Source organism: Aptenodytes forsteri, unplaced genomic scaffold (genome assembly GCF_000699145.1).
Source record: "Aptenodytes forsteri isolate BGI_AS27 unplaced genomic scaffold, ASM69914v1 Scaffold83, whole genome shotgun sequence".
Classification (NCBI taxonomy): Eukaryota; Metazoa; Chordata; class Aves; order Sphenisciformes; family Spheniscidae; genus Aptenodytes; species Aptenodytes forsteri.
In genome coordinates this window covers 3,615,187-3,633,657 of record NW_008795371.1, presented here as the reverse complement: position 1 = coordinate 3,633,657, position 18,471 = coordinate 3,615,187, and the positions used below count along the sequence as shown (strand labels likewise).

The 18,471-nt window shown below is 56.1% G+C and overlaps 1 protein-coding gene across 3 annotated transcripts in view; it reads left to right on the top strand.

The window, feature by feature from the left end:
• Positions 1 to 17,439, top strand: part of FRMD5 (FERM domain containing 5) — a 25,711-nt gene extending 8,272 nt beyond the window's left edge. The window contains exons 3-12 of one of the 3 annotated variants that reach the window (XM_019472392.1): positions 1,587 to 1,710; positions 2,775 to 2,862; positions 5,394 to 5,482; positions 6,675 to 6,738; positions 7,454 to 7,545; positions 9,397 to 9,471; positions 10,074 to 10,142; positions 10,308 to 10,414; positions 14,560 to 14,912; positions 15,092 to 17,439. In XM_019472392.1, coding sequence (XP_019327937.1) covers positions 1,587 to 1,710; positions 2,775 to 2,862; positions 5,394 to 5,482; positions 6,675 to 6,738; positions 7,454 to 7,545; positions 9,397 to 9,471; positions 10,074 to 10,142; positions 10,308 to 10,414; positions 14,560 to 14,912; positions 15,092 to 15,139 — 1,109 coding nt within the window. In that variant the 3' untranslated portion in view covers positions 15,140 to 17,439. Of the gene's footprint in view, positions 1 to 1,586; positions 1,711 to 2,774; positions 2,863 to 5,393; positions 5,483 to 6,674; positions 6,739 to 7,453; positions 7,546 to 9,396; positions 9,472 to 10,073; positions 10,143 to 10,307; positions 10,415 to 14,559 lie in introns of all 3 variants that reach the window. The other 2 variants (XM_009280389.2, XM_009280388.2) reach the window with 2 other exon arrangements.
• Positions 17,440 to 18,471: the final 1,032 nt, after the last annotated feature.

Below are 18,471 nucleotides of genomic sequence, written 5' to 3'. Positions count from 1 at the left end.
TGGAGTCCCCATCCCTGGAAGTATTTAAAAGACGTGTAGATGAGGCTCTTGGGGACATGGTTTAGTGGGCATGGTGGTGTTGGGTTGACGGTTGGACTCGATGATCTTAGAGGTCTTTTCCAATCTTAATGATTCTATGATTCTATGGAAGTGCCTTTGTCAGCAAGTTGCAGAGGCGCTGGTGGGGTTTGGAGCAGGAGGTGGGAAAACCACTGAAAACCTTCTGCCTGATCTGCCCTCCTGCCTGTTTTCTTGCCGGCGTGGCTCTGCCTGCTCTTGCCTCCACTGCCCGTGGCACTGAGAGCACAGGGGTGGCCGGCGTCTGCTCGGCGTGGTGCAACACCCAGACGCTCAGCGAGGATTGTCAGGCTGTTTGGAAGAGCTGGGTGGCGCTGGCGTGGTGGAAAAGCATGTTGACGTGCCGTTAGCACTGTGACGCCAGGCGTGCAAGTGGGCTTCCCCACCCAAGGGTGCTCAGCTCAGCGCCTTGCCGGGGCCCTTCTCTGCAGTCCCCCGGTGCCTGCAGTCACGTCCCTGGGATGAGCTGGGGGGATGTGCCCCAGCAATCAAAAAAGACAAATTTCAGCTCCAAAGCGTTTTTGAGTTATTTCACAGTGCCGGTGTGTTTCCCCCCTTTTAGTGTTTTAAGCAGGAAACATAAAAATTAATGTAACGTCTCCATTTCGCTTAGGACCTGAGGCTGGAGGGAATTAAATCAGAGTAAGGTCCTTTCATCCCCAGTGGCAGGAGGCTGCCGGATTACTGTAAATCCCTGCAGGATACACCAGCTACAGAGCCATGCTACAGTGAAATGCCAGCGGCGACCGCTGCCGGCTCCCACAGGGTGCTGGGAGAGGGAGCAGAGCTGCGTCAGCCCACACTGAGGAGAGAGCAGGGCTGAGCTCAGAAATCGGGGTGTCTCGGGTGTTTCTGCACCCTGGTCTCAGTGCTTGGGTTCGGGCTGCTGGGATTGTCTTGAGGACAGACCTCCTGTCGCTGTGCTTGCAGCTTGCTCAGGCTTGAAGCAGGTTCTCCAGGTGGGGGATCAGTCCCATTGCAGGCAGCACTCCCGCCCCGCTGCAGGGCAGTGCTGCTGGGTCAACCTGTACCCGGCAGCACTTCCCTGGGGTAGGTAGAGAGGTGAAGGAGCTTTTCTCAATGTCGCTTTACAGTTTTCCAATGAATTATATTTTTTCAAGGCACAGTTGCATCCACTGGGCAAGTAGAATTCGCTCGCTGCCTTGTTCCCAGCTGGGATCAGGGTGGGGGCCGGGGGTGCCCCTGACTGCCCCAGGGCTGCCATCGCGCAGACCCAGCACAGCTCCCAGGAGGTTCTTGGCAAATAGCTTGAGGAATTAATAAATGTGGGACAGTGACCATCTGCTGCCAGGTGACTCCCAAGCAAATGGTGACATTAATTGGACACATCACCTTACAAACGATCCCTCCCGATGGGAAGCACGGCCAGGTCAGAGTGGTGTTCCCAGGATGCTCTGAGCCCCGACCCTGCACCCAGTTGCCGCCGGCTCTGCTGCCGAGGATGGGGATGCACTCTGCTGTTGCTGACCGGTTCTGTCTGCCACCAGCCGAGATCGGGGACTACGACCCTGGGAAGCACCCGGAAGGCTACAGCTCCAAGTTCCAGTTCTTCCCCAAACACTCGGAGAAGCTGGAGAGGAAAATTGCGGAGATCCACAAGTCGGAGCTGAGGTACGGCCGGGTGGCTTCGCTGAGCAGGAGCGTCAGCTGCTATCGGGATTACTGATGCTCGGCTGATTTTTATCGCTGTTTGGGATTTTCAGTCGTGCCATGGGATGAGCACTCACTGCTCGTGTGTGTCAGATCTAGCTGAGAGCCAGCGGTACTCTTGGCAGTGTTGGTAATAGCAAAAATGCAGAGCAGAGCAGGCTTTAGGAAAGCAGGTTGGTTGGCAGCGTAGAGGCATCACAACAAATCACCCTGCAAGAGGAGCTTGCTGTGTCCCCCAAACCTCTGCTCACTGAAAGAAAAATGTGATCGAGTGGCCAAGGACAAGCCAGAGAAAGTGTAGACAAATAAAAAAATACACTGGCAATGCAGCAGTCCAGTCCTGGTGCAAAATCAGCCCCGATCCCTCCTGCCCTAGGGAGGAACAAGGGGTTTCTCCTGATCCTGGCTGTTGGCTCAGCTGGCACAACCTGGGGGGGTCCCTGGTCTTCCCTGGTGGGACGGGGATAGTGACCAACGCCCCCATAGATCCCCTCCTGCCTTCACCCCGCTCTGGGGACATGAGGTGTGAGAGACTGTCAGCAAAGCCCCGTCCTCCCATGGCACCGGTGATGCCTCTGGGGCCATGTCCCGAATGGACAGCCGTGTGCCGGTCCCCAGGGAGGATGGTGTGGTTTTAACCTCCCAAAAACCCAGCAGAGCCGTGCCCTTACGATATGTGGGCTGCTGCCCTCTGCCCAGCAAAATCCCCTTTCTCCCCCGTGGAAGAAATGCCTACACTGCATGTAGGAAATTCAACCCTAAATTATGCAGATGCTCCTTAATTTTGGTCCTTCCTGGTGCTGCTGGTTCAGCGTATCTCCTGCTAGATCAAACTGGCAGGAGAAGAAAGGCTCGGTTTCAGTGCTGGTCTCCTGCTGCAGATTGGCTGTGCTGACGAATGTAACGGGAATATGCCATGACTGATGCCTCTTGTCGTTACTGGAAACCCTGTAACCAAGGGCTGACTTTCATGTTTGTGTCTTCCACGGAATATTCTTTTTGTTCCTGTTTTTTCCCTCCTGTAGTGGGCAGCCACCAGCTACTTCAGAGCTGAATTTTCTCAGGAAAGCCCAGACTCTGGAGACCTACGGGGTTGACCCACACCCTTGCAAGGTAAAACAGTTTTCTGAACACTATTCCTTGCATTGGATTTCTTGCTCCGGTAACAAGCTGCAGAGGTACCATTGACTGGTCCCAAGTGCAGTCGTTTGTCACCTGCCAGCGGGCTTTGGCGCTGGCGGAGCCGTGGTACATGGGATGTGCTGGAGCCAGCAGCCGTCCCCAGCCTTAAAAACCAGCCCCAAGTGGGCATGCGTGCACAGAGGGGAGTGGGGAGGTTGAGTACTCCGAAATCCTTCCAGAGGCTATTTAGGGAAGCCGTAAGAAAGCGTTTTCACATGCAGACAGCTATAAAAGACAGTGGCCGATCATCTTCCGCTAAAGCATGTAATTTGGAGGCAGTAACAAGGTCAGTAATGCGTCTGAGAAACCAACAAGCATTAATCTGCCAGAGACAGTCTATCGCTCTGCTCTTCCCTGGCCAGTAATCCAGTTTTCTGTTTGAAATGCTTTTTATTGACTGTAGATGTCATTGCATTTGGCTCTCTCTGGTCCCTTATAATCCCATCGCATGCAGATGGATGCAAAGCAGACGGAGAATTTTACTCTAAGGGCAGTGCCTGCTCTGTGGTCCCCCGGGGCCTTTAACTGGAATATGCCACGTAAATACACAATCGCAGTAAATACACCTGGCCTGGGTGGGGAGGTGTTCCGTTTACTGGCAGTCTGTGATTGCCGAAGAGGTTGCCAGGCTGGCGGAGCTGAATCACCGCGCCGGTTCAGCTCTCCTGTGTTGCTGGCTGGATTGGGCTGTGCTGCCCTGGGAGCAATGCTTGGCTCGTCTAGCTCAGCGCCGGTGCTGGGGGGTCTGTGCTTTGCTTTTATTTCCCTATAGGGTGCTGTGCCCCATTTAGCATCCCCAACCCCTATCGAGCCTCTGCACCCCCAGCTCCCCATCCTCAGCCCCAGCATCCCCCACCTTTCCCAGGGGCACCCTGCTCCCCAGCTCCCCCCTCCACCCCAACCAGGGGGAGCTCGGCCCCATTCCTCCCATCCCAAAGCTGCAACTCCAAAACCATGCAGCTTCCAGCCCGACACCCTGTTAATCTCCGACCTACCCCACTCGCTGCCTGCGGCTGCAGCGTCAGCCATAGCCAGGGCAGGACTGAGTGGGTTGGTGTGTCAGTGGTGTGCAGGGGCGAGCAGGGTTCGCACCCGCCAGGAGGGTACGTCCGTCTGCCAAATGCTGCTTCTCCCTTTCCTGAAGGTTTTCCTTGATTCGGGAAAGAGCCAAAGCGCTTTGGGCAGCCCAGGCCTGAGCTGCAGGAGCTGCTGCCAGGCTGGTGCATTACCCATGGGCTGCTTTCTGCAAAGATGCACAGAAATCTTCCTTCTTCTGCAAGACAGGGCTGCTGCTTCTTAGACACGATGAGTTTGGGGATTTACATCTTGCCTTGTGCAGGGCATTGGATTGAGATTCAGGGGTCTCTGCTTTTGGCCATTCACCCTTAACAGATTAAGATGGATTTTTGATCTAATCTGCATTTAAAACCAATTTGTTCTCTGCTCAAATTTGGAAGATCTCATCACAACACTGGCTCCTTGCCATCCCTGCACCGTGCCACCAGAGTAACCGAGCTCCAGCATCCTGGGGTGGAAAGCAAACAGCAGAGAAGATGTCTCGCCTCTCGATTAAGCCAGGGAAGGACACAACTGGAAGCAGAGGGGGAGAGTTGTACCCCTGAGCTGGGGAGATCCTGGGCATGGGGCGTCCCAGCGGTGACCAGAGCTGCCCTGCATCCACCCCATGCCATGCTTTCCCCTGAGAAAACGTCGCAGACACCGGACATATATCGCTCTTCTGTAACTGCCCCTGTAAAAGTCCTTTCCTGCTTTTCCTGCCCAGTGCACCAGAAATCCTGAGCCTGGCATGCACCTTCCCTTCGGCTCAGCATCCTTTGAAAGCCACCTGAATGTCTGCTGGCCAAATAAAAGTCAGGGCAAATCTAACAATTACTGAGTGGCCACAACTGTTTCATAATATTTTTAAAATTCAGCATATCTCTGTTTTTTTCCGTGCACACCAGTGCAGTTAATGATCACTTCCCTGGAGTCTAGACGTTATGATTAAGTTAAACTGCTGCCTTGCTCCATACATGACACTAATTATTGGTTTTAAACTGTCTCAATGCCGCCCAGCTGCACTGGCTCTGCAGGACTCTGAGGGAGTCAAGTGTAACAGGTTTTTACAATTTTCTAGTTTAATTACTAGTGAAAGGGTTGGTAGGGCACTGCCTTCACTGTTTATTCCTCACTGGTAAGCAGACGGGACTGTTGGGGCTGGGAGCTGTATTGTGTTTTCTCCTTGTTAGTGCTGCTGGACCAGCTGCCCTGTTATTCGGCTGTGGGTTTTGCTGTGTGTGCAGGGTGCCATGGTCCGGGTGAACCTGCCAGGAGCATCCCACTGGCAGAGTCGGTGCAGAGGATTCTGCATCGTGACTGCCTTTAGGGCTGAGGGTTGCCAATAGCGTATAAGCTTTTCCGGCTCCGCAACATTTTGCTGAGAAACCACTATTTTCTTCCAGGATGTGTCAGGGAACGCGGCGTTTTTGGCCTTCACTCCCTTTGGTTTTGTTGTTCTGCAGGGAAACAAGAGAGTTCATTTCATCAAGTGGTGAGTTCCCACCCTGGCATCACCTGTGGTGCCCTGCTTGCTTGGAGCCGTGCTGGCCAGTTCGCTTCTGCTCCCTCGGTTGTGAGATGTGCATGGTGCTGTGGGGCAGGGGCCATGAGTGCCCCGCATTGCCCTGGGGTGTTCGAGGGATGCTTGGGTGAGCTCCCGCAGACGAGGCACATGGGTGATCCCAACGCTGGGTGCCTTCCCTGGGCACTCACGCCGCACCGGGGTAGGGGTGATGTGCCTGTAAGGGACGGTGGTAAGTGCACCCACTGCCCATGTCTGAGCCAGGACAGGGTCCGAGCACAGGACACAGAGGGGAGCGATGTTGCGGCAGCTGGAAAACCTGTCCCGCACCCTGCACATGCTTGCACCAGCGCACCTGTGAGCTTGCACGCCTGCGTCCGTCTCGGAAGCAGGGGAGAAAACAGGTCCCCTTCAGGGTGCCGTGTGGTCACTGTGCTGCCGGGGCAGCGGGTCTCTCCTGAGACGGGGAGAGCGGTGCTGAACAGAGCCTGCGGTGTGCACTCAGGGGGTCACTTCTTGCTCTGTCCTGCCCTTGGAGGAGCCCAGGAGCCTGTTTGCCTCCGTTGCTGCAGCTGTACGCTGGGCTGCTGGCTCTAAGGACTTTCCTACCCTGGCCCCTAAGCCCGCTGCTGGTCAGCATGCCACAGGGCTCTCCCGTGTGAGCTGCACTCTCTCTCCATTTGCTTTGTTGCCCCCAGACTTCTTATTTTCTACAATTGTCAACATTAACCTGCATCATCTACATATTGGCTGAGTCCCCCGAAAGCCCCCCAGCCCCTCTGAACCCGGTTGTGTTGTTTCTCAGTCTTTGCTGCATCTCAGGTTTTGGCCGGTGTGTCCCTCACGGCTGGCATTGCCACCCGGCCAGTGCCCCTGTGAGGAGGTCCCAGTGACTCTGGGATGCCCCGCTGACCGTCAGCTTCACCCCAGGGCATCCCCCTTTTCCAGCTGCTGGTTTCTGAGCCAGGGCTCCTCTCACCACCCTGTGGCACCTCCCAGGGACTGAAAACAGGGTCTTGAGGCTGCCCCACTGCCATTCCCAAAGCACCAGCTCATGACCTGCAGCTTCCAGCAAGCGCTTTGGCCGGGGCTGTGCCCGTGAGCCAGCCGGGCTGCGGTGGGCTCCGCGCAGCCTCTCACTTGCCTGTCCTTGTCCTTTCAGGAACGAGGTGACCAAAATGAAATTCGAAGGGAAGACTTTCTATTTATACGTAAGTCAGAAAGAGGTGAGTGCTTTCCCTTCCCGTGGGACTTCCCGAGCGCAGCTGTGGTCGTTGCTTCAGCAGGTTCTCCGTGCACTTGGCAGGCTGCAGCCTGCAGCAGCGTCACCCTGTGACTGTGGTGCAGGGACACGGGCACGGTGGCAGGGCCTGCAGCTCAGTGGCAGCGCTGGGGTCAGCCCCCTGCTCCCGCTGGCACCTTGCTCTGGGCACTAGAGCCTGCAGCCCGGGTTAGCCCTGGGCTGTGCCATGGTGATGGCTCTGTCTTCAGCAGCAGCCCAGGACCTCCCGCAGCTTCTTGCCATGCCTGCCCGCCACAACCACGTGCTGCATTTGGGATTATTGTGGTTATTTGTTACTGCCATCCCGCTCGGTCAGCCCTGGTTAGCTAAGTCAGCCTGAAAACCTCTGGCTGAAAATGGCTCCCACACAAGCCATCAGCATGATTTTTTAAAAAATGTATTTCTGGACATTCAAAAAGGCAGGTAAGCTGGAGGAGGTGGGTGGCAGGTCACTGGCGCTCACGTCTGCCCATCCCTCATGCGAGGTGCAGTGCTGAGGTGTGGGCCGGTGCTCCAACGTCTCCCCGCATCATGAGCGGCTCTGGAGGAGGATCTGCCCCGTGTCAGCACTGCTCTAGCCTCCGTCCGCATTCCCGACATGCTGCCCAGTGGGCACCACTTGCTTGTTCTCCTACCGACTCCTTGTCTTTCTCCTTTAGGAAAAGAAAATTGTTCTTACATATTTTGCCCCAACACCAGAAGCCTGCAAGCACCTCTGGAAGTGTGGGATAGAAAACCAGGCTTTCTACAAGTAAGTGCCAGGCCACCCAGGCGTGCACGGTGGTGTGTTCTGCATCTCCCCGTGGGTTGGTGCTGCCCCACACAGCAGCTGCCCGAGGGCTCCATCCAGGTACTGGGGCTCAGGCACTGGCTGTCACCAGCTGCGTGGCACCCCTGTCCCGGTGGCCCCAGCAGAGTCACCAGCCACCAAAAGCGCCGGTGCCCCCGGGCTGGGGGCTCTGCCCACGGGGTCCCTCCTGCCCCCCCGCCCCGCACTCATCCCTCTGCAGCGAACCTTTAATCAGGAGATTAAAACTAATTGTTTGGAGATTAAGCCTTTAATGCTGAGCAACCGGAGCACGTCCTGTCTGCAACAGCAGAGGTGTTTTAGCATTTTCCGTGTTAATGGCAGCTTGTTTGGAGCCGGCCCGTGTGTGCGGATGCTCAGGCACTGTGAGCAGCCGGAGTGGGAGGCAGCAGGGGCAGACGCCAGCAAAATTCAGGGAATATTTTCTGACCTAAAATTCAAGGGTGGATTTTCAAAAATGTCTTCACAGGGTCTGTTTGTGCTGAATCTGGCGCTAAAATCCCCACTGAAGTCAGACCGGTGCCCCGGGGTGCTTTAGAAAAGCCTGCCTTTTAATGGGGAAAGCTCAAAACCTTTCAGAAATAATCTGCTTCTAAGCTCTTTGGGAACAAGTTAGTTATTCATGTGAAATATTCAAGGGGCCAGGGAGGTGACATGCAGTGTGGGCTGCAGCCGTGAGCCTGGGCAGCTGTGGACAGTGGCTTGAGGGACCATTCCTGCAAGCTGCCTGGCTTTGGGGGACCTCTGGGCTGGGGGTCTCACCTGGGCAGTGGGGCCTCCTGCCTGGGGAGGACAGGGAAGGTGGTGTCCTTCCCCAGGAGCTCTGGGCTCCCTAGTTCCCTAGGCCACCAAGGCAGCTTTTCTGCCCCTGGTTTGGCTAATTGGGCTGTCAAACAGAAAGGGAGAGGTCGCAGGCTGGACTGTCTGCCCAAAAACCAGGGAGGTGCCAGGTGGAATGGTTTGGTTTTACCACCCTGCTCATGTTGTACTTAAAAATAGCCTGCTTTGTGCTTTGTAATGAGTTTTATTTTAATCAGTAAGATGCAAGATAAAGCGTGTGATGTATTCTCTTTGGGAATACTGCAATCAGCAGCTGCAATCAGCAGGTTTCATTTCTCATTATATTAACATGAAATGAAATTGCACTATTGCTTTACAAATCTTTTTATGATTAATCATGTCAGTAAATTACTGCTGGATTATGCACCTGGTGGAGTGGACTGTGGCCTCGGCCAAGGTGCTGCCGGGCTCCTCCCGGGGCGAGGGACCAGCTCCCGTGGGATGAGGAGGAGATAGGACTGTCCTTCCTGGCGGTTTTACCCATCGCTGGCCAGACTGACCCCAGTGAGTGCCAGCCTGCCTGGGACGGGCCGATTCCTGCACCCCTGCGATGCAGAGGTTGTGGCGAGGGTTTTAGCCCTCTGGAGAGCTTCAGCGCTGTGCAGCTCCCATATGCAGGCACTCGCTGGTGGCCTCAGTGGACCCTGTATCGGCGGCTTGTTTCGTTCCTGGTGGTGTTTTGCATCTCCGGGGCGTTGCTCTTGTAATTTGGCCTCGTTGCTGTTTGCCAGCAGCGTGCGGCTCCTTCCCTCTGAGTCTGGGGGTCAGTCTGGCGGGGATGATGCTGTAAGGGCATCAGCAGAGCAATCAGTCCTTGTCACCGGCGCAGTGCATTGGGAACAAAACCAGGCGAAAGCTTTGCCATGAAGCGGTGCTGGGGGCTGTACCCTGCCCGGGTGCTCAGCACCTGGCTGGCGATGCAGGGCGCTCATGCAGCTCTTGGTGCTGTTGCAGGTTGGAGAAGTCGAGCCAGGTCCGGACAGTGTCCAGCAGCAACTTGTTCTTCAAGGGAAGCCGGTTCCGATACAGGTAAATAATGACAGTAAGTAGCAGCTACTGGATATGTTTTCGGATGCTCCTTTGGCTGTGCTGTGGGGAGCAGTTCAGGGCTGCAGTAGTCTGAGGACTTGCTAAGGGTCCTCCTGTCGCTGGAGGTCCTCCCATTGCAGCGCTGCTGCCTCGCCAAGGCCATCACCACTTCTTTCTCTGTTTCACAGCTGACATCCCTCTCTCCAGCCCCAGAACAGCAGATTTTTGGAGGGACAGGAGTGGAGGAGGGGAGAGGACAGGGGGCTTTTGGGTTTGGTTTTTGAGAACAAGGAGTGAAACGAATCATCACAATTCCTAAATTCCTGGGGGGTGTTGCTCCTCCCTGGCCCTGGAGCGAGAGCCTGGACCTGGGACCTCGTATCTCTGCAAGATGAGAGAGATCCCTGCTCTTCCCACGACCCTTATTTCCAGCAAATACTTCTGCTTTCCCCTGGAGCTGTGGCAAGAACCCCCCTCTCCCAGCCCATGTGCATGGGGAGGGGGCTAGGCCGTGCCGGGGCACGGTGTGCCACGGGGGGAGCTCACGGCTTGCCAGTGTGGCGGTCACATCCTCATGGTTGCTGTTCTTCAACTGCTTGCAGTGGCCGTGTTGCAAAGGAGGTGATGGAGTCCAGCGCCAAGATCAAGAGGGAGCCCCCCGAGATTCACCGGTAAGAGCCTGGCAGCAGTGGCACGGCATGGTCCAGCCTGCGGGGCCGGGGCCTCCCAGGGGTCCAGTACCCGGCTCGCTGGGGTGGCGGAGGGAGCCGCAGGACTGAAGTGGGAGAGCTGCCGCATGCCCGGGGCTCTGACACCGTCCCTGTTCTCGTCCCCAGGGCAGGGCTGGTGCCGAGCCGGAGCTGCCCCTCCATCACCCATGGCCCCCGCCTGAGCAGCGTGCCCCGCACCCGGAGGAGAGCCGTGCACATCTCCATCATGGAAGGTAGGGCATGGGGCAGCTCTCCCTGGGGCTTGGGAGCCGGGGCAGCCCCAGCGCTGGGGACATGCATACAGCTGCACACACACACGTGCACCCACATACACATATGCAAACACATGCACACACAAAAAAGCAGACACACATCCAGCTGATTTTTGTACCCCCTGATGCTGATGTGGGGACACCGGGGCAGGGAAGGTCCCTGATGTGTCCCCAGGGTCTTATGGCAAGGCTTGACAGCAACAGATGTTGCTCTTGTGGCTCAGGGCCAGTTTGGCATCAATAGCTGAGCCCAGGCAAAGTGGAGAGCTGGTTGTGGGACAGAAGTTTCCAGTGCAGAAGCAAAGCAGAGGAGAATTTCTCAGAAATTGTTAATTTAGATTAAATTGGAAATTCAGCAAAAGGCTCCACATTGCCCTGATAGCTCTGACCCAGGGAAGAGGTGAGTGAGCCCTGCTTTGAAGTTACCCTGACAGCCCCATCCTGCGCATGCTGGCGTGCCTCGCTCTGCTCTTCCAAACACAGCCCCAGTTTGAAAGCAAAGCAAACCTGCCTGGAGAGGTACACCAGCACCCAGCAGGGTCCCAACAGAGCACAGTGTTACTGAGAGTCACAGGGCCGAGGTCTGACCGTGTGCAGGAGCAAGCTGGTCTGCAAAAGAACTTGTCACCCACCTGGGAGCTGCTCCTGGCCAGCCGATGGCCGCCGCCGATGGCTTGCCAGTCTGCCAGGCTGGATCGCTGTGGCAGCCTGCGGCAGGGAGGCTGGTACCCCCATCCTGGGGCTGAGCTGCAGCCAGGGTCAGGGCTGTGCGTGGGTGGGATGCACCTGGGAAGGGGGGTTGGCAGAGGACAAAATGCTGGGACCAGCCCTGGGGCTGCCCCGCAGGGCTGGGGACAGTGCTGGGGGCTGTGGCTGTGCCACTGGCAGTGGCTGTGATACCCGCTGGTGATGGCAGTGTCTGACTCCTGGTGACGCTGGGGTGACGGAGAGCAGTGTGTGTGGTAGGTGCTGCTGGTGTGCGTTGGGGCCGTGTGACAATGCACAGAGGTTTGGAAAACTGGGAGGTGGACAAGGGAACGGGGACAGCAGGGAGTGTGGGGCGAGGCGGGGGGAGTGCACCCTGTGGTCGTGCTCTGCTCCCAAACAGGCTGCAGGGCCAGCCCCTGCCCTGGCACAGCCGCATTGATCCTGCTGCCTGGGCTACGGGCAGGGACAGGGTGCAGAAACACTGCCTGCCCAAAGGGACAGGTCCCTCGGAGCAGGAAAGGGATTTCTTTCCATCAAGGAAGCCCAGGGCTGACGTCTGTGCTGATTTTTGGGGTGGGAGCATGCCTGGCAGCTGCAGCAGCCCTGCAGACAGGGTCACCTCTGCTTCCCTGGTAAATGTGAGCACCCTCTCCCCCGCCTCCCATGTGTGCCGTTGCGAAGCAGCAAGAGCCTCCCACAATAAATTATCCTGAGCTGGCACAGGCTCCCAGCACCACCCCTGCCCCAGCAGCTCTTGCCCTGCCAGCAGCTGCTTTTCTTCGCTCTTACTTCAGCTCGGTCCCATGGAAACGTGGGAGCCCAAAATAGCCCTGACTCCAGGGCCAGCGGTACCAGCCCCGCTTGCGTCAGCCGTGTCAGTGGGTGAGCAGCCGTCCCTGTGCCCCCTCGCAGTCCATGCGGGTGTCCTGTGCCACGGGCCAGGCCAGCCGCTGCCCATGCCACCATGGTGAAGTGCCTGATAAAGATTAAAACCAAAGTCAGCGTCCACCTGCGGCTCATCAACCACTGCTGCCGGGAGGTGAGGGTCCGGGTGCTGGCCCTGGGGCCACGGCTGCTGGCCCGGGCTCTGGGGGCTTTGCCGCTCCTCCCGGCTCTCCCCAGCCGCAGCCGCGATGCTCCACACAGCCCCGGGGATGCACCTGTGCCAGGTAATGCTGCACCACCGGGCTGCGCGGGGTCTGGGCTCTTCTTCAGCAGGAGTGTCCCCGAGGGCTCCCCATGACTGCAGCCCTGGGGGTGAGGGGATGTGGGATGCAGGAATGTGGAATGCAGGATGTGTGCCGCAGGGAGCGGGCTGGGGTCTCCCGTGCTGGCTGGACCCTGGGTCCTTATTACCACGAAGCAGCTCTGCTTTCAGGGCTGGCCCCAGCTTTCCCCAGATTCTCTAGCTTTTTACATCAGTCTCATGGAGCAAGCAGGTGGCAGGACGGTTTGGGTCTGGGGGGGGCTGGCACTGCTCTCGTTGGAGTGATGAGTGGACACACACACGCACGTGCACACGCACACACACACAGAGGATGCAGTGGGTGCAGCGAGGGGTTGCTCACATGAGCTTTGTGACACACCAGCAGACATAGCTGTCGGGGTGAGAACATGTTTATTCCTCCGCTGCGCTTACCGCCTGAGCTGCCCCTCATGCTCAGTGCCTGCAGTGGCACTTGTGTTAAGCCGATCCAATCTAGAGGCATCTGGGGAGCATTTACAAGCAAGAGGTTGCAAAGCCCTGGGGAATGCAGGCAGGATGGCCTCTGGGCTCTTCACTTCACCCTTTGGCAGCGCGTGGGGCCAGGGCTCAGCGACACTGTGCTGTGGTGCTTTGGTGCACTGTGGGGAGCGCACAGTGCTCCCCACCTGGGGAAATGCCCAGCCCCCTCCCCCTCGCAGCCGGCTGTGGGGTGGCACTGGGGACTGGGAACCCACTGCTCCCGGCCACCCCCACCTCCAGACACCCTCCCTGAGGCACTGGACACTGCGATGGCAGAACATAGCCTGCCCCTCTTGCTATGAAAACCGCAAGAAACAATTCCTGCACTTGTGGGGTTTCTTGGAATTTGGGGGTTGGGGGGGGGGGAGTTGGCAGGGAGAAGGAGTTCCCCTCATCCTGCCTGCCATGCTCAGCCTCAGCACAAAGAGCAGCTCGGCTGTAACTCTAGCTCAACCAAGTACGTGGCTGGGCGGGCTGGCACACAGCTCTTCATACAACTGTTGTTCGTGTGTGTGCGCGCACGCGCGAGTGGGTGTAGAACTTTTTTTTTTTTTTTTTTTTTTTTTTTTTTTTTTTTTTTTTTTTTTTTTTTTTTGTTTAAGTAGTGAATCAATAGAAATCAGAGCTGTTAGTGACTCGGGTCTGACTTGCAGTCCCTGAGCATCCTGCTCTGCAGGGAAATCTCCTGCATGTGATGGGGCTGCGACTCCGGGACATCTCCTCCCTGCCAGGCAGGCGCAGCCCTCACTTTACACACGTCATCTTGAGCTCATCTTTTAAGTCATCACCTCAAGGCAGGCAGATGCTTGTCCCAGGGCTCCCACAGCGGGGTTGGCCATGCTGCCCGCATGGGGCTCCAGTTCGGCGGGGACCCCACTGCGCCTCTTTGGGGTGCAGGGGTTTGGCAGGGGAGGGCTGTGCCAGCCAGGAGGTATATCCGGAAGGATAACCGTAAGGATCGCCCCTTGGGATGCAGCAGGCTCAGCCGTCTCCAGTGGTGCCGCAGGGCAAGTTCGTCCCTGGTACCCAGCTCAGGGCTGGCAGGGACCCACCGGCTGCCCCAGCGCGGACCCCTCAGGGTGCATTTCTGTCCCCTCCACCCCCACCGCTGCTATGCCTGCATTTCCTGGCTCATCCCAACCCGTGTCTCAGTAGTGTGGGCAGCCTGCCCATGGTGGCAGCGTCGCCTGCTCCCGGGTGGGGGGTGGCATTGCTGATGGCAGAGGGGCCTCAAGCACGCTGCAGGCGGCTGCCGGTGGGGGCTGTCACCTCAGAGCAGTTACAGCACACAGACGTGTTTGTGATTGATTGACGACAGGCCCAGGCCCCTGCCTGCAGTCCAGACTGACAGCCAGCAGCTGTCGGTGACGGTAACAAGTCATGCGGGTGTTTGAGCGGCGCCACTGCAGTCACGAGCTGCAGCGAAGGAGCTGCTGTGGGCGCCGGGCTGCGGCTGCTGGCCTCAAGGGACCAAAAACAACAACAACAAAAAGCAGCCAGCAGCAGTGTGGACTGTTTTGGGTGCCCAGACGGGCCAGGGTCGTGCCCTGTCCCTGTGGGGGACACCGGGCTGGGGGCAGCACCAAGCGAGGGGTGGGTTCCAGTGGTGGGAGGGACCCCTACTCCATACCACTGAGTGTTCCCTTTTTTTCCCCCCCCGCTGTCCCCCCAGGCCTGGAGTCTCTGCGTGACAGCGCTCACTCAACCCCGGTGCGCTCGGCCTCCCACGGCGATGCCTTCGTGGCCCCCAGCCGGAGTGGCCGCGCCGAGAGCAGCGAGCGGGTGGCCGTCATCGCTGATGAGAATTACAGCCCAGCAGACAGCGTGCTGCCCACGCCGGTGGCCGAGCACAGCCTGGAGCTGATGCTGCTCTCGCGGCAGGTGAACGGGGCCCCGTGCAGCATTGAGGAGGAGAAGGAGTCGGAGGCTGGCACGCCAGCAGCGACCGAGGCAGAGGAGGCAGGCGGCGAGCTGCGGGCCCTGTGCCCGGGCACTGGTGGCCTGGGGGCGGCACAGGCGGAACAGGTGAATAAGTTTGTTTTAAGTGTCCTCCGTTTGCTCCTTGTGACAGTTGGACTCCTCTTTGTTTTGCTCCTCCTCCTGATCGTCCTTACCGAGTCCGACCTTGACACTGCCTTTTTCCGTGATATCCGCCAGACCCCCGAGTTCGAGCAGTTCCATTACCAATACTTTTGTCCCCTCAGGCGATGGTTTGCCTGCAAAGTCCGCGCCGTGGTAAGCCTGCTCATTGACACCTGAAGGCAGGAGTCGCCACGTAACTAGCCGGGGGCCTGGGGAGAGACCTGCCGCCGTCCCCCCGCACGTGGGACCTGCCGGGGCACCTTCGGCACACACACTAATCCTCCCTTCCCGACCCAGAGCACGGCACGGCTGAGGAGGCGGCTTTCCGGGAGGAAGAGGGGGGTGGGCGCAGCCCCCGGGGCCTCCTCCTCCCCGTGCTCAGCCGCACTGCTCCCACCCCTGGAGCCCGCACAACACTTTACCGTTTCGATTCTCACAGACGCGCGTACGACTTCGGAAGCACCGAGCAAAGAGAGGAATTTATTTTACTATTGCCACCCATCATTGTACAAGCATCAGCCGGGAGGCTCGCGATGCTGTATTATGCAGGAGCTTTAGCAATGGTGCTACTGAGTATTAATTTAAACACTCGTGTACTGTTACATTATTAAATCCGCCACTGTGCACACCACCACCACCACCACCTTCCAAGTACCGCTTTGCAGAAATCCCTCCCTGCTAACCGGAGTCTCCTACGCGGCGATGCGTGGCATGGCGCTATCGGGGGACGCCCCGGTTCCCCCCACTCCCAGGCGGGTGCGCGAGCCGGCTCCCCGTGGCACAGCATCGCCTGGCGAACGGGAACCCTCGCCCTGCACTGCAGACTCAGCCTTTCGTCACTTTTTCTAAGCCTTGAAGCGTCGGTGCTCCCAAGGGCAGGGAGAGCACGGGCAGGCGAGAGCACACCAGGCACTCTTGGCCAAGCCTGGGCGCGTAGCCGGTAGTGACCGTGTCGGATTTATTAGGAAGACCTTTAGCCTCCGAAAGTTGTACCTGTTTTGTAAAAAAAAAAACAAAACCACACAAAAAAAAGAGACTGTTTCAAGGTCTATTTTAACAACAAAATGCTATTTTGTTATCGAATCTAATCAAGTCTTTTTTTACTTTACGGATTGGGTGACCGTGGTGCGCTGTACCAAGCGGTTCACGTTGAGCAAATGGTTTAAGAGTAAACGCTTTTGTAGCCTGGAAGCCTAACACCAGATTAACCCATTGCTAGTTTTGGAATAGAGAAAGGAGCTATAATTTTGCGACTTTTCTGAAGATAAGAAGGACAGAACTACAGGAGTGGAGGTGACACTGAACAAGCCAATGGACAACCATTAGATCTATCTGTTCTTAAGCAAAAATCAATAAAACCAACTCATCATACTTGTGTCATAACCACCGGGACCTTCAGTTACCTGGGAAGCAGAAGTCTATTTACACAGGGAGCAATAAAAGCCAGTTCTGTTAAGTTTTGGTTGAGAAGTTGGACATACTTAACAAAACAGGTGAAAACAGGTGAGCAAGATTTATTTCATCTCAGGGAGAGATTTTACGTAAGCTGGGGCCATAACTGCAGTTTTAAAAAGCCTGATTTTCATGTTCTTGTCTCTGAGCATCCCACCATCCATTACCGCATGCGTGCGTGAGCGCCGCTCCCCGCTGAGGCCGGCTCCTGCCCGGTGCGGACCCGCTTAGCCAGCGCCGGGCAAAGGAGCGTGACGATGACGTTGGTCGATCCAACACCACGGCAAGTCGGCCAGACTTGGATCGTTTGTCACTGCAATAAAGAGAGAGAGGTCCCGTTTAACTACTGTCTGTTTGGGGGGGGGAATAAAGACCTAAGCTGTCATGTCTCGCCGCTGAGGACGCAGCCGCGGCCGTTCTCTTACAGCACAAGGGCCGAGGAGGGTTTCGCGTACAGCCCCTGACTCTTGAGCAGGCAGGAGCCGTTACGAGCGCTGCCAGGAGACGGAGGATCGATTTTTACATGATAGCCTGTTTTATGCAACATAGCAAAATTAACTCTTAGTGTAGTGTTCCTACCTCAGTCCGTAGTTAATGGTGTTTCTATGCAGTGCGTGATAGTCCCGAACCTGACGTTTTTCACCCCGGGTTAAAGATGCAGTGTTCCCTCCTCCTCACTGCTGATGTACTGCGTGATGTCGTAACAGCACAGCCCCGTCTGCCAGCGAGGCGCCCGGCCCCGCGCGCCCCGTACATGAGACATCATCCTTCCAAAGTGCAACCTCTAAGTACTGACCTTGGAAACCTTCTACATCGGCTTACTCTAGAATAGCGATAAATGCCAGACCTAGTTTACCTCTGCAGTTTTCACCCAGCGTTTTACTGCAAAACCACGAGAACTGGTGATTTTTCATTGTATGTTTTTCCTGTACGTTCCATATTACGTCTTGTGTTTCACTACCTGTTAGTTTTACCTGTCTTTATATTAAAATGTTGTTTCCATAGATTCTTATATCAGAAAAAAAAATCTCGTAATAGCATACTGCGTCTTTAAGCAGTACGGTAAAAATTTTCATTGTATGTTTTTCCTGTACGTTCCATATTACGTCTTGTGTTTCACTACCTGTTAGTTTTACCTGTCTTTATATTAAAATGTTGTTTCCATAGATTCTTATATCAGAAAAAAAAATCTCGTAATAGCATACTGCGTCTTTAAGCAGTAGACGGTAAAAATACCTGAAAATGTGAATTTCTTAGTTTTCATTAAAAAAAAAATCTAGAAATTAACCTTTCATGTGCCAAATACTGTAAGTTACATATTTCCTTCAAAATGTACCTTTTTTCTACATATTCAATACCTTAGTTAGCATAAAATCATTGGTGCCATGAAAAGTATTTTTAAATTTAAATAAATATTTAAATATCATGAAAACCAGAGTTGGTATGAGATTTGTTCAGTATTTATGGTGTCGGTACCAATTTTTTTACTTGAGTAAAAATTCAGCTCAAAACCCATGAGGAATTTGGCCTTTTAGCCACGCATGCACCAAAGTTACCAGAAACCTCCAGCCATAAGCGCGGCGGGGGAGCAAGCTCCGCTGCAGCAGTTCAGGCCTCCGTCGGGCACGGGAAGAGCCTGCCCTCGGCTGCCCCGGCCTCAAAACCCGTCTGCTTGGTGTTGCTTTACGAACACGCATCGCTGCTCGGGGGAAGCAGACGCAGCCCAGCACAGCGATGCACCTTGCAAATCGGAGACGCAAACACGCCCGTTTCCTCCTGCTCCCCGTTCTGCTGAGCTGTTAACCAGGGCCTGCGCAGCACCGATAAAATAGAATTTCATTGCCCATCCCAGCGCACTGAGTGGCAAGGAATGCGCATGCCGAAACTAACAGCAGTGGCAGAGGCTAGAGAGTAACTCCCAGCTTACTCCCAGAGTAACTTCAGGACATAAGGGGATTCCTGTTGTAGCAGGACGCTCGTTCTGCCGTCAGGGCATCAACTGGGAGCACTAAGCCAGCAGTACCAAAAACGATACGGGTGCATTCGGATC